The sequence below is a fragment of the Ailuropoda melanoleuca genome, chromosome 12 (assembly GCF_002007445.2).
Source record: "Ailuropoda melanoleuca isolate Jingjing chromosome 12, ASM200744v2, whole genome shotgun sequence".
Taxonomy (NCBI): domain Eukaryota; kingdom Metazoa; phylum Chordata; class Mammalia; order Carnivora; family Ursidae; genus Ailuropoda; species Ailuropoda melanoleuca.
In genome coordinates this window covers 18,385,925-18,400,249 of record NC_048229.1, presented here as the reverse complement: position 1 = coordinate 18,400,249, position 14,325 = coordinate 18,385,925, and the positions used below count along the sequence as shown (strand labels likewise).

Genomic DNA, 14,325 nt, shown 5'->3' with positions numbered 1-14,325 from the left:
AAAGTAGAACACTCATACACTGCTGGTGGGTTGCAAAATGGGCCAGCCACTCTGAAAAACAGTTTGTCAGTTCCTCAAAATGTCCATAAAATTACCATTATGACCCAGCAATCCTGCTATTAGGGATATTTCTGAGAGAAATGAAACCTACATCTACACAAAAACTTGTATAAAAATGTTCAATAGCAGCCAAAATGTAGAAACAACCCAAATGTCTATCAACTGGCAAATGGATAAAATGTGGTGTACCCATACAATGGAATATTATTTGATAATACAAAGGAATGAAGTACTGACATATGATAAAACATGAACCTCAAAAACATTATGTGAAAGAAGCCAGTCACAAAAGGCTGCATATTGTAGGATTTCATTCACACAAAGTGTCCAGTATAGGAAGCATACTATAGAGACATAAAGTATATTAGTGGTTGCCAGGGGCTGGGGGGAGGGAGAAATGGGGAGTGACAGTTTACTGGCTTCGGGCAGGGGGGAGGAATGAAAATGTTCTACAATAGTGATGATGGTTGCACAATTTTGAATATACTAAAAACCACTGAATTGCACTTTAAAAAGATGACTTTTATGGTATGTGGATTTTATCTCAATAACACTGTTATTAAAACAAAATCTCAAGAGCAAAATCCCCAGGAGCCTACAGAAAACCAGAACATACCCTTCGTACTGCCTCTGACTTCCAATGGGAGGGAACCCTCCTGCTCCTGACATCACCAGCCCCCCACCACATTTTGGGTGTTCCTGTTTCTTCTTTTAATGAGCAAGTGCGGATGTCCTTAATCTCTTCATCTTCTAATTATTCCTGATGAAGCCTTAGTACTTCACAACTAAATGCTCTACCTCTGACCAAGAAAGACTGAACATAAAGCAACTTTTTTTTCCTCTTTCTGAAATATTTGGTGACAAGAGATCTGTCGCACCCTCCTCACTGCAGTGAGCCACCATCCTAGACTGACTAGTCACGCTCTGCTGAATGCTGCCCGCTACACTAGTCCTTTCTTTGATTACATGTTTCGCCTTCTCAGAGGCTTCCTTTGCCTCTCCAAAAAGTAGTAGTAAGTAGAGACAGCCCTCTGCTACTGACCACCTCTCTGCTGGGCTTGTCACTTTATAAAAGCACAGCTTCCCTGCAGATCCAAGATTATGGCTCAATTTCTGAGGCTCCCCTTCTATCCCTCATGTGATTCCTACGTGCTGCAGCTCGCAAGTCCTAACTAAGTAGCACCCAGATGTGCTGCTATTAACTACCATAATAAACGTTCTGTTCTCGCTCTCACTAACCAATTTGTTTTATTCCCAAGGTACACTCACTGGACAGTTCAAGATGGCTTCCGATACGATCGAATAAAAAGGATATGTAGATAATAAAGACATTTTCATACAGGTTCAAATGGCTGCTTACAAAATCAAAGAAGTTCATAATCCACAGTTTGGATGAGGGTATGGGGAACTGATGCGCTCATGAGCACGTAAGCTGGAACAACCCCCTGTGAAAAGCAATTTGGCCTCAATACCAACTTGTACGATTAGCTCTAACTTATGAAAAGCCAACTACAGTGAATCCAATTGCCTTTTCTGCTTCTCAAATTCAAACAAAGACTTTCTCAGAATTTTAATGTTCAACCAAGAGGTTTTTTTTAAGATTATTTATTTATTTATTTGAGAGAGCATGAGCAAGAAAGCATAAATCTTTTTTTGACCCAGTCCCTTTATTTACCCTGAAGCTGCACTAAGATGTTACCACAGAAATGTCTGTAGTAAAAAAAAAAAATGCCTAGAAACAACTTAAATGTCCAACACCAAAAGGTAGTCATTCGACAGAATCCTACGCAGCCAGTAACAACGATGAGGTAATGACCACTAGCGTTCCAGTGATAACTACATGCCAGACACTCTAAGCACCCCACAGACAGAAGGTCATTTAATTCTACTGACAGCCCTATGAAACAGGAGCTGTTTCTCCCAGAGTGCTGAGAAGCAAACTGAAGCACAGAGAGGACAGCACCACCTCTAATTGCTACTTACTTGTGTAGAAGGCTCTGACAGGCAGCTTCCTTAAGGACTGTAGGAAGTGGCTCACGGCAGTGTTCTCACAGTAAAGGAGGCTATAATCAAGCAAAAATGAACCGTTAAACATTTATTCAAAAAAATAAAAAAATAAATAAAAAATAATAAATAGAAAAATAAAATGTTTTTAAGTAGGCTCCACGCCCAGCGTGGAGGCCAACATGGGGCTTGAACTCACAACCCTGAGGTTCAAGACCTGAGCTGAGATCAAGAGTCAGCTGCTTAACTGACTGAGCCACCCAGGTGCCCCTATCTTAAATTTTTTTTTTAAGATTTTATTTATTTATTTGAGAGAGAGAGCACAAGCGGGGAGAGGGGTCCCTCTCCCTCAGCCCCTCCACCCACTCCTGCTCGCTATTTCTCTCCCTCCCTCCCTCTCTCTCACTCTCTCTCAAATAAAATCTTAAAAAAAAAAAAAAATTCTTTAGGGACACCTGGGTGGCTAAGTTGGTTAAGCACTTGCCTTTGGCTCAGGTCATGATCCCTGAGTCCTGGCCCACATCGGGGCTCCTTGCTCAGCGGGGAGCCTGCTCCTCCCTCCGACGGCTGCTCCCCCTGCTTGTGTGCTCTCTCTCTCTCTGACAAATAAATATTTTTTTTTTAATTCTTTAAAAAAAAGTGATATGGCGCCTGGGTGGCTCAGTCAGTTAAGTGGCTGACTTTGACTCACATCACAATCCCAGAGTCCTAGGAATGAGCCCCACATCAGGCACCCCACTCAGTGGGGAGTCTGCATCTCCCCCTCTCACTGCCCCTCCCCTCCTCGTGCTCACTGGCTGGCGCGCTCTCTCTCTCTCACAAATAAGTAAAACCTTAAAAAAAATTTTTTAAATGTGGATCAATTGGCAAAACTTGAATACAATGTATGGATTCAATAACTTATATTAATGTTAATTTCATAGGTTTAACCACTGTACTATGGTTGTGTGTGAGAAAATGATCTTGTAGGAAGAAGGATGAAAATTCATAGTAGGGGCGCCTGGGTGGCACAGTGGTTAAGCGTCTGCCTTCGGCTCAGGGCGATCCCGGCGTTATGGGATCGAGTCCCACATCAGGCTCCTCCGCTATGAGCCTGCTTCTTCCTCTCCCACTCCCCCTGCTTGTGTTCCCTCTCTCACTGGCTGTCTCTATCTCTGTCGAATAAATAAATAAAATTTAAAAAAAAAAAAAAAAAAGAAAATTCATAGTAAATGAGTATCAGATCTATAATTTTCTTTCAAGTGTTTCAGGGGAAAAAAAAATACACACACACACACACACACACACATAAAGAGAGAAGAGGGAGAGAAAGGGAGAATAGTAAAGCAAATGCAGTCAACATTTGGGCAATCTGGGTAAATGGCATTTGGGAATGCTATTTATTACTTTCATAACTTTTCTGTAAGTCTGAAGCTATTTCACAATAAAGTTATTTTTTTCTTAATTAAGCATAAGATCATAATAGGCAGTAGAGCCAGCACCCTTACACAAAGCCGTATGTTTCCATACCACAAAAGAACAACTGTACACAGCCTTGTAAACGTCCTACTCACTGAAGAATCTAATACTGAAACTTTAAATTTTAAATGTTTGGCCTGGGGAAAAAAAAAATGACACAAACAAACCACGTGGGACTATTCTAATATACCTCAAGTCCGGAAGGCTCACTTAATTACAAATTTTTGAATTTTCTTTTGTGGCTACTTTGCTATTTTGTCAAGTTAGTTTGACAGAGTGAATGGGTTTCAAGCCTTCTCGGAAAAAAATTACCAACAACTTTCACAGCTTTCTACCCTAAGAAAACATTCTTTGTGATTCAGTTTGTTTCTCTGTTTCACCTTCACCCAGGGAAACTGGATATTTTCCCAGTGGAAGTAAGTGACTGCCATCAAGGAAAGCATTCATGAACTTTTAGTTAAAAACTGGATCTCCTGGGGCACCTGGATGGCTCAGTCAGTTAAGCGTCTGCCTTCAGCTCAGGTCATGATCCCAGGGTCCTGGGATCAAGCACCGCGTCAGGCTCCCTGCTCAGTGGGAAGCCTGCTTCTCCCTCTTCCTCTGCTGCTCCCCCTGCTTGTGCATTCTCTCTCTCTGGCAAATAAATAATTTTTTTTAAAAACTGGGTCTCCCCTAATCAAAGAGCAAATATCCCCCTTTCAATTCAGATAGCACTTTGGTTTCCCCAAATTTTGACCTCAAATCTAAAGTAAAGAAGCTATGTCCTGGTCAGTAAATGCTTCTTTTTCTGCTGGAGCCCTTTATGATAGAAGCAATAATTTAATAAACTGTCTACATTGCTACTTTTGTGGAAAACAGAACTGCGTGTATGAGCTTCCTACAATAATATTCACTTTCATGGATATTTAGTAGTTATGTCTTATATAAATATCCTGCAAACTGATAGATATCAAATTAAGGCACCTTCATTTCTTTTTTACTTGAAATTGACTTAAAACATCCTCACAGCATGGTGCTAATATGGCTAATGTGATGGATCTGGTTCTCTGATAGGCGAGTCAAGTCTGCATGGAGAAAAGTGTGGGGCCATGATAATCACCACCATGAAGGCCAGGAGACGTACAGGAATTAACACAAAGAAGGGTAATGTTTCAGTATATGAACGTTCTTTCAGCACTGAACAATGCTCATCTCTTAGACTGGAAACTCCCACTACAAAAGCTAACAGCCTCAAACCCTGCTTTCCAAACAGAATTAGAACAAGAAGCATAAAAACTGACTAAAGGTACATTGTTGTGTTCTGTACACTGCTGTGTTATGTGTTCCAGAATGAATGCTGAACCCCCCCAACTAAAAGAATGTTTGCAGACTGTTTGAATAAGGCTTCCCGCCCCCTTGGCTGGGGGAGGTATGAATGAGAGATAATTGTCTATCCACTGGAACCAGACACACGGCACTCAGTTGGTTTCTCTTGCATGTGGGTCTTCCCCCTAGGCAGCCGTGCCCCAGAACACAGAGCTCAGCTCTCCTGTATACCACCGTAGCCCCAGCTCCTGGAAAAAATGTCCAGCAAATGTGTCATTACACCAATTTGTCTTTTATTACTGGATCATTTCTTTTTTTTTTTAAAGATTTTACTTATTTATTTGACAGAGAGAGAGAGAGCACAAGCAGGTGTAGAGGCAAAGGGAGAGGAAGAGACAGACTCCCCGCTGAGCAGAGAGCCTGATGTGGATCTTGATCCCAGGACCCTGGGATCATGACCTAAGCCAAAGGCAAATGCTTAAGTGACTGAGCCACCCAGGCACCCCTATTACTGGATCATTTCTATCCTCATATAAATCCTGTGCTTTCTCCAATCTTACCTAACATGTATCTCTAGCTTCCACCCCACTTTTCTTCTCTCCTTCATAACAAGCTCTTAAAAAGAGCTAGGTTCACTCTTAACCATAAAAATCCTAGAAGAGAACACAGGCAGTAATCTCTCTGACATCAGCTGTAGCAACTTTGTTCTAGATAGGTCCCCTGAGGAAGGGAAACAAAAGCAAAAATAAACTACTGGGAAAATAAAAACCTTCTCCACAGTGAAGGAAACAGCCAACAAAACTAAAAGGCAACCTATGGAATGGGAGAAGATATTTACAAATGTTGTATCCAATAAAGGGTTAGTATCCAAAATATATAAAGAACTTATAAAACTCAACACCCAAATAACAAATAATCCAAATAAAAAATGGGCAGAAGACATGAACAGACATTTCTCTAAAGAAGACATCCAGATGGCCAACAGTCATATGAAAAGATGCTCATCATTTGTCATCAGGAAATGCAAATCAAAACTACAATGCGGTATCACCTCACACCTGTCAGAATGGCTGAAATCAACACAAGAAACAATAGGTGTTGCCAAGGGTGTNAAAATGGGCAGAAGACATGAACAGACATTTCTCTAAAGAAGACATCCAGATGGCCAACAGTCATATGAAAAGGTGCTCATCATTTGTCATCAGGAAATGCAAATCAAAACTACAATGTGGTATCACCTCACACCTGTCAGAATGGCTAAAATCAACACAAGAAACAATAGGTGTTGCCAAGGGTGTAAAAAAAAAAAAAAAGAAAAAGAAACCCTCTTGCACTGTTGTTGGTTGGAATGCCAACTGGTGCAGCCATTTTGGAAAACAGTATGGAGGTTCCTCAAAAGTTTAAAAAAGAAATTATGATCCAGTAATCACACGACTGGATATTTACCCAAAAACCACAAAAACACTAATTCAAAGGGATACATGTACCCCTATGTTTATAGCAGGATTATTTACAATAGCCAAGATATGGAAGCAGCCCACGTGTCCATCTACCGATGAATGGTTAAAGAAGTTGTGGTGTGTGTATATATATGTGTATATATATACACATCACACACACACACACATCACACACANTATGTGTATATATATACACATCACACACACACACATCACACACACACACATATATAATGGAGCATTATTCAGCCATAAAAAAATGAAATCTTGCCATCTGCAATGACATGGGTGGACCCAGAGAGTTAATGCTAAGCAAAATAGGTCAGATAAAGACAAATAACAAATGATTTCAGTTCTCATCACAAGAAAAAAGTTTTGTAGTTGTATGTCAACACATGTTAACTAGACTTACTGTGGTGATCATTTTGCAATATATACAGATTATATACAGATATTGACTCATGTTGTCTGAGACTAACAATGTTTTATGTCGGTTATACCTCAATAAAAAAAGAGAAAGGGATCAGTTGTGGCAGATGAGAGTTCAAATAATATGAGACCCAAGAAACATGTGCTAGTGTTGGCAACATGGAGGTTGTTGGTGACCTTGACAGGGTAACAGGATAGGAACAAAAGCCTAGTTGAGCAGGATTAAGAGAGGGTGGGAGGTGGGAAGTGAGAAGTAGTGACAGTGGACCTAGCTCTTTTTTTTTTTTAAGTTTTAATTTTTTTATTTTTATTTATTTTTATTTTTTTTAAAGATTTTATTTATTTATTCGACAGAGATAGAGACAGCCAGTGAGAGAGGGAACACAAGCAGGGGNGGGGGAGTGGGAGAGGAAGAAGCAGGCTCACAGCAGAAGAGCCTGATGTGGGGCTCGATCTCATAATGCTGGGATCACGCCCTGAGCCGAAGGCAGACGCCCAAACGCTGTGCCACCCAGGAGCCCCTGTGATGAGAACTTTTAAGATGGACTCTCTTAGCAACTTCCAAGTATGCCATACAATATTATTAACTATTTTTCCCCATGACTTATTTATTTTATAACTAGAAGTTTGTACCTCTTAACCTCCTCACCCTTTCTCATTCCTGAAACACATCTCTCACATGGCTTCTGGGACCCTGATTTTCCCGCTGCCTCTCTGGTCTCTCCCTAACTTCAAACTGTTGACATGCTCAAGGTTCAGATCTCTTTTCGGTCTACACTCTTCCTAGAGTTGCTCATCTAGTCCCCTGCCTTTATTTTTTTTTAATTTTAATTCCAATACAGTTAACACACAGTATTATATTAGTTTCAGGTGTACAATATAGTGGTTCAACAATTCCATACATCAGTCAGTGCTCAACAAATGTATGGCTTAATCCCCATCACCTATTTCACCCATCCCCCCAGTCACCTGTCTTTAAATAGCCAGACACTGATGATTCCCTCACTGCTCCTCCAGAGATGTCCAGACCCATTATTTTCAACTGGCTACTCAACATCCCCACTCCTCAGCATCTCAAACTGCGTTTGTCCAAAACACAACTCCTAATCCTCCCTCCCTAACTCCCCTTCAACCTGCCCCTTCCCCCAGAGGTGTCCATCTGCGGTGAGACTAGTCAGGTGTTTACAAATCCACTTCTTCTTCTCCCTGGGCACCCAAAACATGGTGTTTCCCAGCTTCCTCTGCAGTAGGGTGTGACCACAGAACTGCGTTCTAACCAGTGTGAAGACTATTCAGGTTTCCAGGCATCCACCTCCAGGCTTTCCCCTCAGCCTGCTCGCTGCAGACAAAAATGCAGAACTTGGGAAGCCATGTGCTAAAGACAGCAGGAGCATCCCTGAATTACTGTGGCCCCACTGATCAGGAGCACCCCCTGGGACTTCACAAGATCGAGATATAAACCTACTGTGTTAAGTCAGAGATCCTGGGGTTTACCTGTTACCATAGCAACATTACTATAATACACCATCTCAGCAAAAGGTATCACCCTTCACACAGCTACACAAATCAAAACCCTAAGACTCATTCCTACAGAAGTCCTTTCTTTCTCACTATCCATATTCAGTTCACTGGCGAGACAGGAAGACTCCTCCTTTAAAATATATCTTTATCTGCCTAGGGGCACCTGGCTGGCTCAGCTGGAAGAGCACGCAACTTGTTCTCGGGGTCGTGAGTTCAAGACCCAAGCTGAGTGTAGAGATTACTAAAAAAATAAACTTAAAATATGTGTGTGTGTGTGTACTTTCTGCCTATTTCTCACTGCCTATTTCTCATTGCCACCACTACTCACAGCTCAGCCCAAGACACCTGATTCTCCTACCAGATGACTGTGAAGGCCTGTTCTCCAGTCTCCAGTTTTCACTCTTGGCCCTCTGTATCCCATTCACCACAAAACAGCCAAAGTCATCTTTTCAAAACAGAAAATAAAACCAGACCTATGTACTTGGTCCTTGCTGGATTCTCAGATATCCTGCTGCTTTCCATCTCCTTCCTACTCATTCCTGTTGCTACTCCTAATACCCACCACACCTTTGTCTCTTTCCACAACCTTGCATTCGCTGTTTGTTCTACTGGGCACACCCTTCTATGTGACTCACTCCCTCATCAGTCAGTTCTCTGTGAAAAGGTTTCCTCCTGAGTTTGGCGTTCCTGACCACCATATGTCCAAGAGTTGCCCCTATCAAGCACCAACCCTTTAATTATTTTTTTTATAGCACTTCTTGCTACCTGGAATGAACAGATTACATATATACATATACGTGTGTGTGTGTATCTATCTCCATCTATTTACTGTCCACATCCCTTTTTCGAAAAATTTTATTTATTTATTTGACAGAGAGAGAGCACACGCACGAGAGAGCACAAGTGGGGGAAGCAGCAGGCAGAGGGAGAGGAAGAAGCAGGCTCCCCAGTGAGCAAGGAGCCTGATGCGGGGCTTGATCCCAGGACCCTGGGATCATGACCTGAGCCGAAGGCAGACACTTAACCATCTGAGCCACCCAGGTGCCCCAACTCTCCATATCCCTTGATGAACATAGGGGTTTGTCGACCTTCTCATTGAACTCCAATCTCAATGGTGAGATTAAGCCCCAAGGGATGAATAGATAAGTTCAATCAGATGTCTCTTCAGCTGGTGACTCATGTGGGCATCCTGCAAACAGGTGGTTAAAGCCCATGAGTAAGCACACAAGTCTGATTGTATGGCTCACTGCCACTCACTAGCAGTGTGACTTTAGAAATATAATTAATTCTAAGCCTCAATTTCTCCACCTGTAAAAACAGAATCTACCTCATTAAGATTATCTAAGACAATCATGAAAAACTGGCACCTGGTTACATATTACTATTATTTAAAGTAACAGAGTTTATGGGCTCCTGGTTGGTTCAGTTGGTTAAGCGTCTGCCTTCAGCTCAGGTCATGGTCCTGGGGTCCTGGGATGGAGCCCTGCATCGGGCTCCCTGCTCAGCAGGGAACCTGCTTGTCCCTCTCCTCCCCGCTCGTGCTCTATCTCTGTCTCTCTCTCCAATGGATGGGTAAAATCAAGAAAGAAAGGAAGGAAGGAAGGAAGGAAGGAAGGAAGGAAGGAAGGAAGGAAGGAAAGAAAGAGGAAGGAAGGAAGGGAGAAAGAAAGAAAGAAAGAGAGTTTATATTCAGGTGGCACACCCTGGGATGGCTCTATCAATTGGCTACGACTAGGGGCACCTGGCTGGCTCAGTCAGTGGAATATGTGACTTGTGACCTCAGAGTTGCGAGTTTGTGCCCCATGCTGGTGGTAGAGATTACTTAAAACAAAACAAAAAAAACAACTGTCTATGACCAATGTTCATGCTGACTGGTCTGTGCCCATACTGCCATGGTTATAAAATACTTTAACATCATCTCTGGTGGTGAAGCTTTAACTGTAGTCCTTCTATCTCTCCTGCTTTCTGAAGTTACGAAAGCTCTCCTAAAAACGACATGGTAGACCTTCTGAAGGCCTTATTCCACACTCCCTCTCTTATTAGTGTTTGGTGTTTTCTCTCTTCTACTAAACTGCAAAGTTCTTTAAACACAAAGCTAATTTCAAATACTGTATCTTTTAATTCCTCTCTTCCCTCCCTTTCCCCACGGTTCCTGGCACTGTGTTTTGCAGTGGTAGTAATATCATAAATACTTCTGAATGAAAGTCTTCCATAAGCAACCACTCCCTAGGTACTAAGTCCATACTTACCTGAACCTAAGAATCATCTGAGGCACTTGGCAGCCCCAAGCAACTACACCTACTGAATCTGAATTCGGCAGCAAGGTGGGGACATATCCAGGAATCTCAATTTCTAATAAACATCCACCCTATTATTTTATCAAACAAGTTTGACAAACATGGCCATTAATTATCATCCAAGATGTTGCTTTCTCTTTGTTCTATCACCTGCCACACATTGCCCAGTTACTGAAAAAAACTCCCCTGCAATACGAGGGTTTCATCTATATGTCTCACACACATGCTTTACTTAAAACTTAAGGAAATGCTGTCATTTTGGTTTTTGTGTTATCAATATATACCTTTGAAAATTAAAAGTTCTTATTGTGCCCAAATCCTCATTCCTTCCAACCACTACACCTAAATCCAGTCTCATTTATCTCCATTGATACTAAAGTATGACTCCCCACCTCCAACCCTTTTTGTAACGATGGTGAGTACATTCTCCACATCATCATTTTAAAAAAATATCTTAAGAGTGTCATTTTTTAGTCTAACTCATGACACAGTTTAGCTGAATTCATGGCAGACTCAAACAGCACAGCTGGCATTAATATGAAATCAGAGACCCTCCAGTCCAAATCCCAACAGTTACTCCATATTGCAGAGCCCCCTCTTGAGAGAACTACACCATTTCTGAATAGTCAATGATAGGAGAGTAAAGCTTTCATGGTAAGGCCAGTTTCTGTTCCCTCTCAGTCCAAATCCAGTGTCCTTTTACTTCCCCAAATTACAATGACAAGTCACCACCTCTGGTCACAGAGCACGTTTTGGTTAACGCTGACAAAATTAACCCTGCCGGAAAAAACAAAAATCACCGTGAAACTCTCACACCCTCGCTCTTTGAAATGACACCAAGCAGTCAACTCTGAGTCATAGCTACCAATATTTTAATCCATTTTCCGGGAGTCCAAATGCTCCCAAGCTATTTCTGAATAATAAATGCCCTCATGGTGGGCAGTCTGGGGGGAAGGTCCATGCATGAGAGAGAGAGGTAGGCTGGTCGGGGTCCTGGCTCTGCCACTAACTGGCTGGGTGAAACTGAGCAGTCCCTCCCGCTCTCAAGGCCTCAATTTCGCCAATTCCAAAACCAGCTAGATTTAGATGATCCCTCAGATCTCTTCCAATTCTAAGAACCTAAGAGTTGGAAGTCAGTCCCACAGTAACAAATACCCTAATTCCTTATAGACTATTCTAGATTACCAAATCCAACCTCTTCGCTTCAAAGACCAAGAACCCGAAATGAAAGCCCCCGACGACTTCCAGTCCAAAGCTCTTCCCACATCTTACTGCTCCTCCAAGAACACAAAACTCGAAAAGAGGAGTCCAGACCAGCCTCGACTCTAGTGGAGGGCACGCAGTCTATTCCATCTGTTTCGTTTGTTCGGGTTTTTTTGTGGGGTGTTTTCGTTTTGTTTTGTTTTGTTTGGTCCCTTCTGCACTTCCACCTAGCTAGAAAGGGCAAAGCGAGAGCGCTTAGGACAGACCCTAAATAAATCCGGACTTCCCTACGCGCGGGCAGTCGCACCTGCCCCCGAGCTCTACGTGAAGGTGGATGGCTGTCTTTACCCGACCCCTCCTCAGGGAGCCCGCAAAAGAGAAACGTTTTCTCCCTCCTGACACTCCGGCTCGGCCCAGGCCGCCTCCCACCCCGAGACAGCCTCCCCAAGAAGCTATACCTGCTCCGCCACGGCGCGACCCCGCACAGCAACCTCAGGCACCGCCGCCCCACGGACGCCGCCATCTTATCTCCTCCTTCTTGGCGGGCCACGCCCCCTTTCCACAATTGTGGCGCATGCGTGTGACGTTACTAGCATAGCGCTCACGGAACCAATGAGGAACGCTGTGGGTTGTGGGCGGAGACGGCTAAGCTCCTCCCAATGGGGGGCTCCCCGCCCCATCAGCCCGGCTCTTCCGGCACTTCCAGAACCAGGTTGGGTAGGTTTCTGCTGTGCTAAATCAGGATCTGGGTGCAATGTCGCCAGTCCTCTTTCTACTGGTGTGCGTTTCCTCATGCGCNGCTCCCCGCCCCAACAGCCCGGCTCTTCCGGCACTTCCAGAACCAGGTTGGGTAGGTTTTTGCTGTGCTAAATCAGGATCTGGGTGCAATGTCGCCAGTCCTCTTTCTACTGGTGTGCGTTTCCTCATGCGCCTGGAAAATGATTCACCCAAGATCTGAGAATGTATCAGCTTAGCCAATTCCCTTATTTACAGACGGAGAAGCTAAGAGAATCCACCACTCATCTACCATTTACTCTGCGCTCCCCAAGTGCGAGGCTCCGCTCTGAGCACTTTGCATGCACCGTATCTCGTTCTTACTTTCCCAAACTGGAGAAATACAGCTCCACTTTTCCCTCCCCAGTCTGCTAATCACAGTTGTCTTCACCAGACATTTGATACAAGAGGATATATTGCCTGGTGCCTGCAGTTATTTCTGTGTGGTTCTTTAAGCCCAAATAGTGCACAACCAACTCCCCCAGGGAGCCTAACAGGCATCAGGTTTCCTGTTGGAGGGGAGACACCTCCTTCTATGGGCCTTTAAAATATGAGGGGGGGAGAATGTATAGAATTGGTTTACTATTCAACTGAGACTAATAACTCAAAAGGAGGGGGCGGGGTTATTTCAAAATAAAGTGCATTTGGGAAAACTGAAATATCCACATGCAAAAGGATGAAGTGGACCCTTTCCTTACACCACATACAAAAGTAACTCAAAATGAATCAAAGACCTAAACTTAAGAATTAAAACTATAAAACTTTTTTTTAAGATTTTATTTATTTATTTGGGAGAGAGCAAGGGAGAGCAAGAGAGGGAGGGAAGGGCAGAGGGAGAGGGAGAAGCAGACTCCCTGCTGAGCAGGGAGGTGGGGGGTGGGGCTCTGGGATCGTGACCTGAGCCCAAGGTAGACACTTAACCGACGGAGCCACCCAAGAGCCCCAAACTATAAAACTCTTAAAAGAAAATATAGGGGAAACCATCATGACTTTGGACTCAGCAGTAATTTTTTGAGTGTAACACCAAAACACAAAGACAACAAAATAATATCAATTGAACATCAAAATTAAAACCTTTGTACACCAAAGGACACTATCAAGAGAATTCAAAGACAACCCACAGAAATCGAGAAAATATTTGTAAATCCTATATCTGATAAGCATCTAATATCCAGATTATATAAAGAACTTCTAAAATTCTAAAACTTCTAAAACAAGCAACCCAATCAAAAAATGGACTGCTCATAGCAGTCATTTCTCCAAAAAAAAAATCATACAAATGGCTAGTAAGATGCTCGACATCACTAGTCATTGGGGAAATGCACATCAAAATCACAATGAGATACCAACTTCACATCCATTAGGATGACTATAAATTTTTTTAAAATGGAAAATAACAAGGGTTGGTAAGGATGTGGAAAACCTAGAATCCTTGTGCATTGCTAGTGTAAGGTAAAATGGTACAGCCGCTATGGAAAACAATTTGGTAATTCCTCAAAAAGTTAAACACAGAACTATGATATGATCCAGCAATTTCACTCCTACGTATACGCCCAAAAGAACTGAAAGCAGGGACTCAGGGGCACCTGGGTGGCTCAGTCCTTAAGCGTCTGCCTTCGGCTCAGGGCGTGATCCCAGAGTCCTGGGATGGAGCCCCACATCAGGCTCCTCTGCTGGGAGCTTGCTTTTTCCTCTCCCACTCCCCCTGCTTGTCTCTCTCTCACTGGCTGTCTCTCTCACTGGCTGTCTCTGTGTCAAATAAATAAATAAAATCTTAAAAAAAAAAAAAAAAAGAAAGAAAGCAGGGACTCAGA

The 14,325-nt window shown here is 42.9% G+C and overlaps 1 protein-coding gene across 2 annotated transcripts in view; it reads right to left on the bottom strand.

Annotated features, from left to right (window-relative positions):
- Positions 1 to 12,292, bottom strand: part of PISD (phosphatidylserine decarboxylase) — a 48,011-nt gene extending 35,719 nt beyond the window's left edge. Inside the window, exons 1-2 of one of the 2 annotated variants that reach the window (XM_034639671.1) lie at positions 12,196 to 12,292; positions 2,044 to 2,123 (exon numbers count right to left, since the gene is read on the bottom strand). In XM_034639671.1, coding sequence (XP_034495562.1) covers positions 2,044 to 2,123; positions 12,196 to 12,260 — 145 coding nt within the window. In that variant the 5' untranslated portion in view covers positions 12,261 to 12,292. Of the gene's footprint in view, positions 1 to 2,043; positions 2,124 to 12,195 lie in introns of those variants that run through there. The other variant, XM_034639672.1, reaches the window with a different exon arrangement.
- Between the last annotated feature and the right edge of the window lie 2,033 nt (positions 12,293 to 14,325).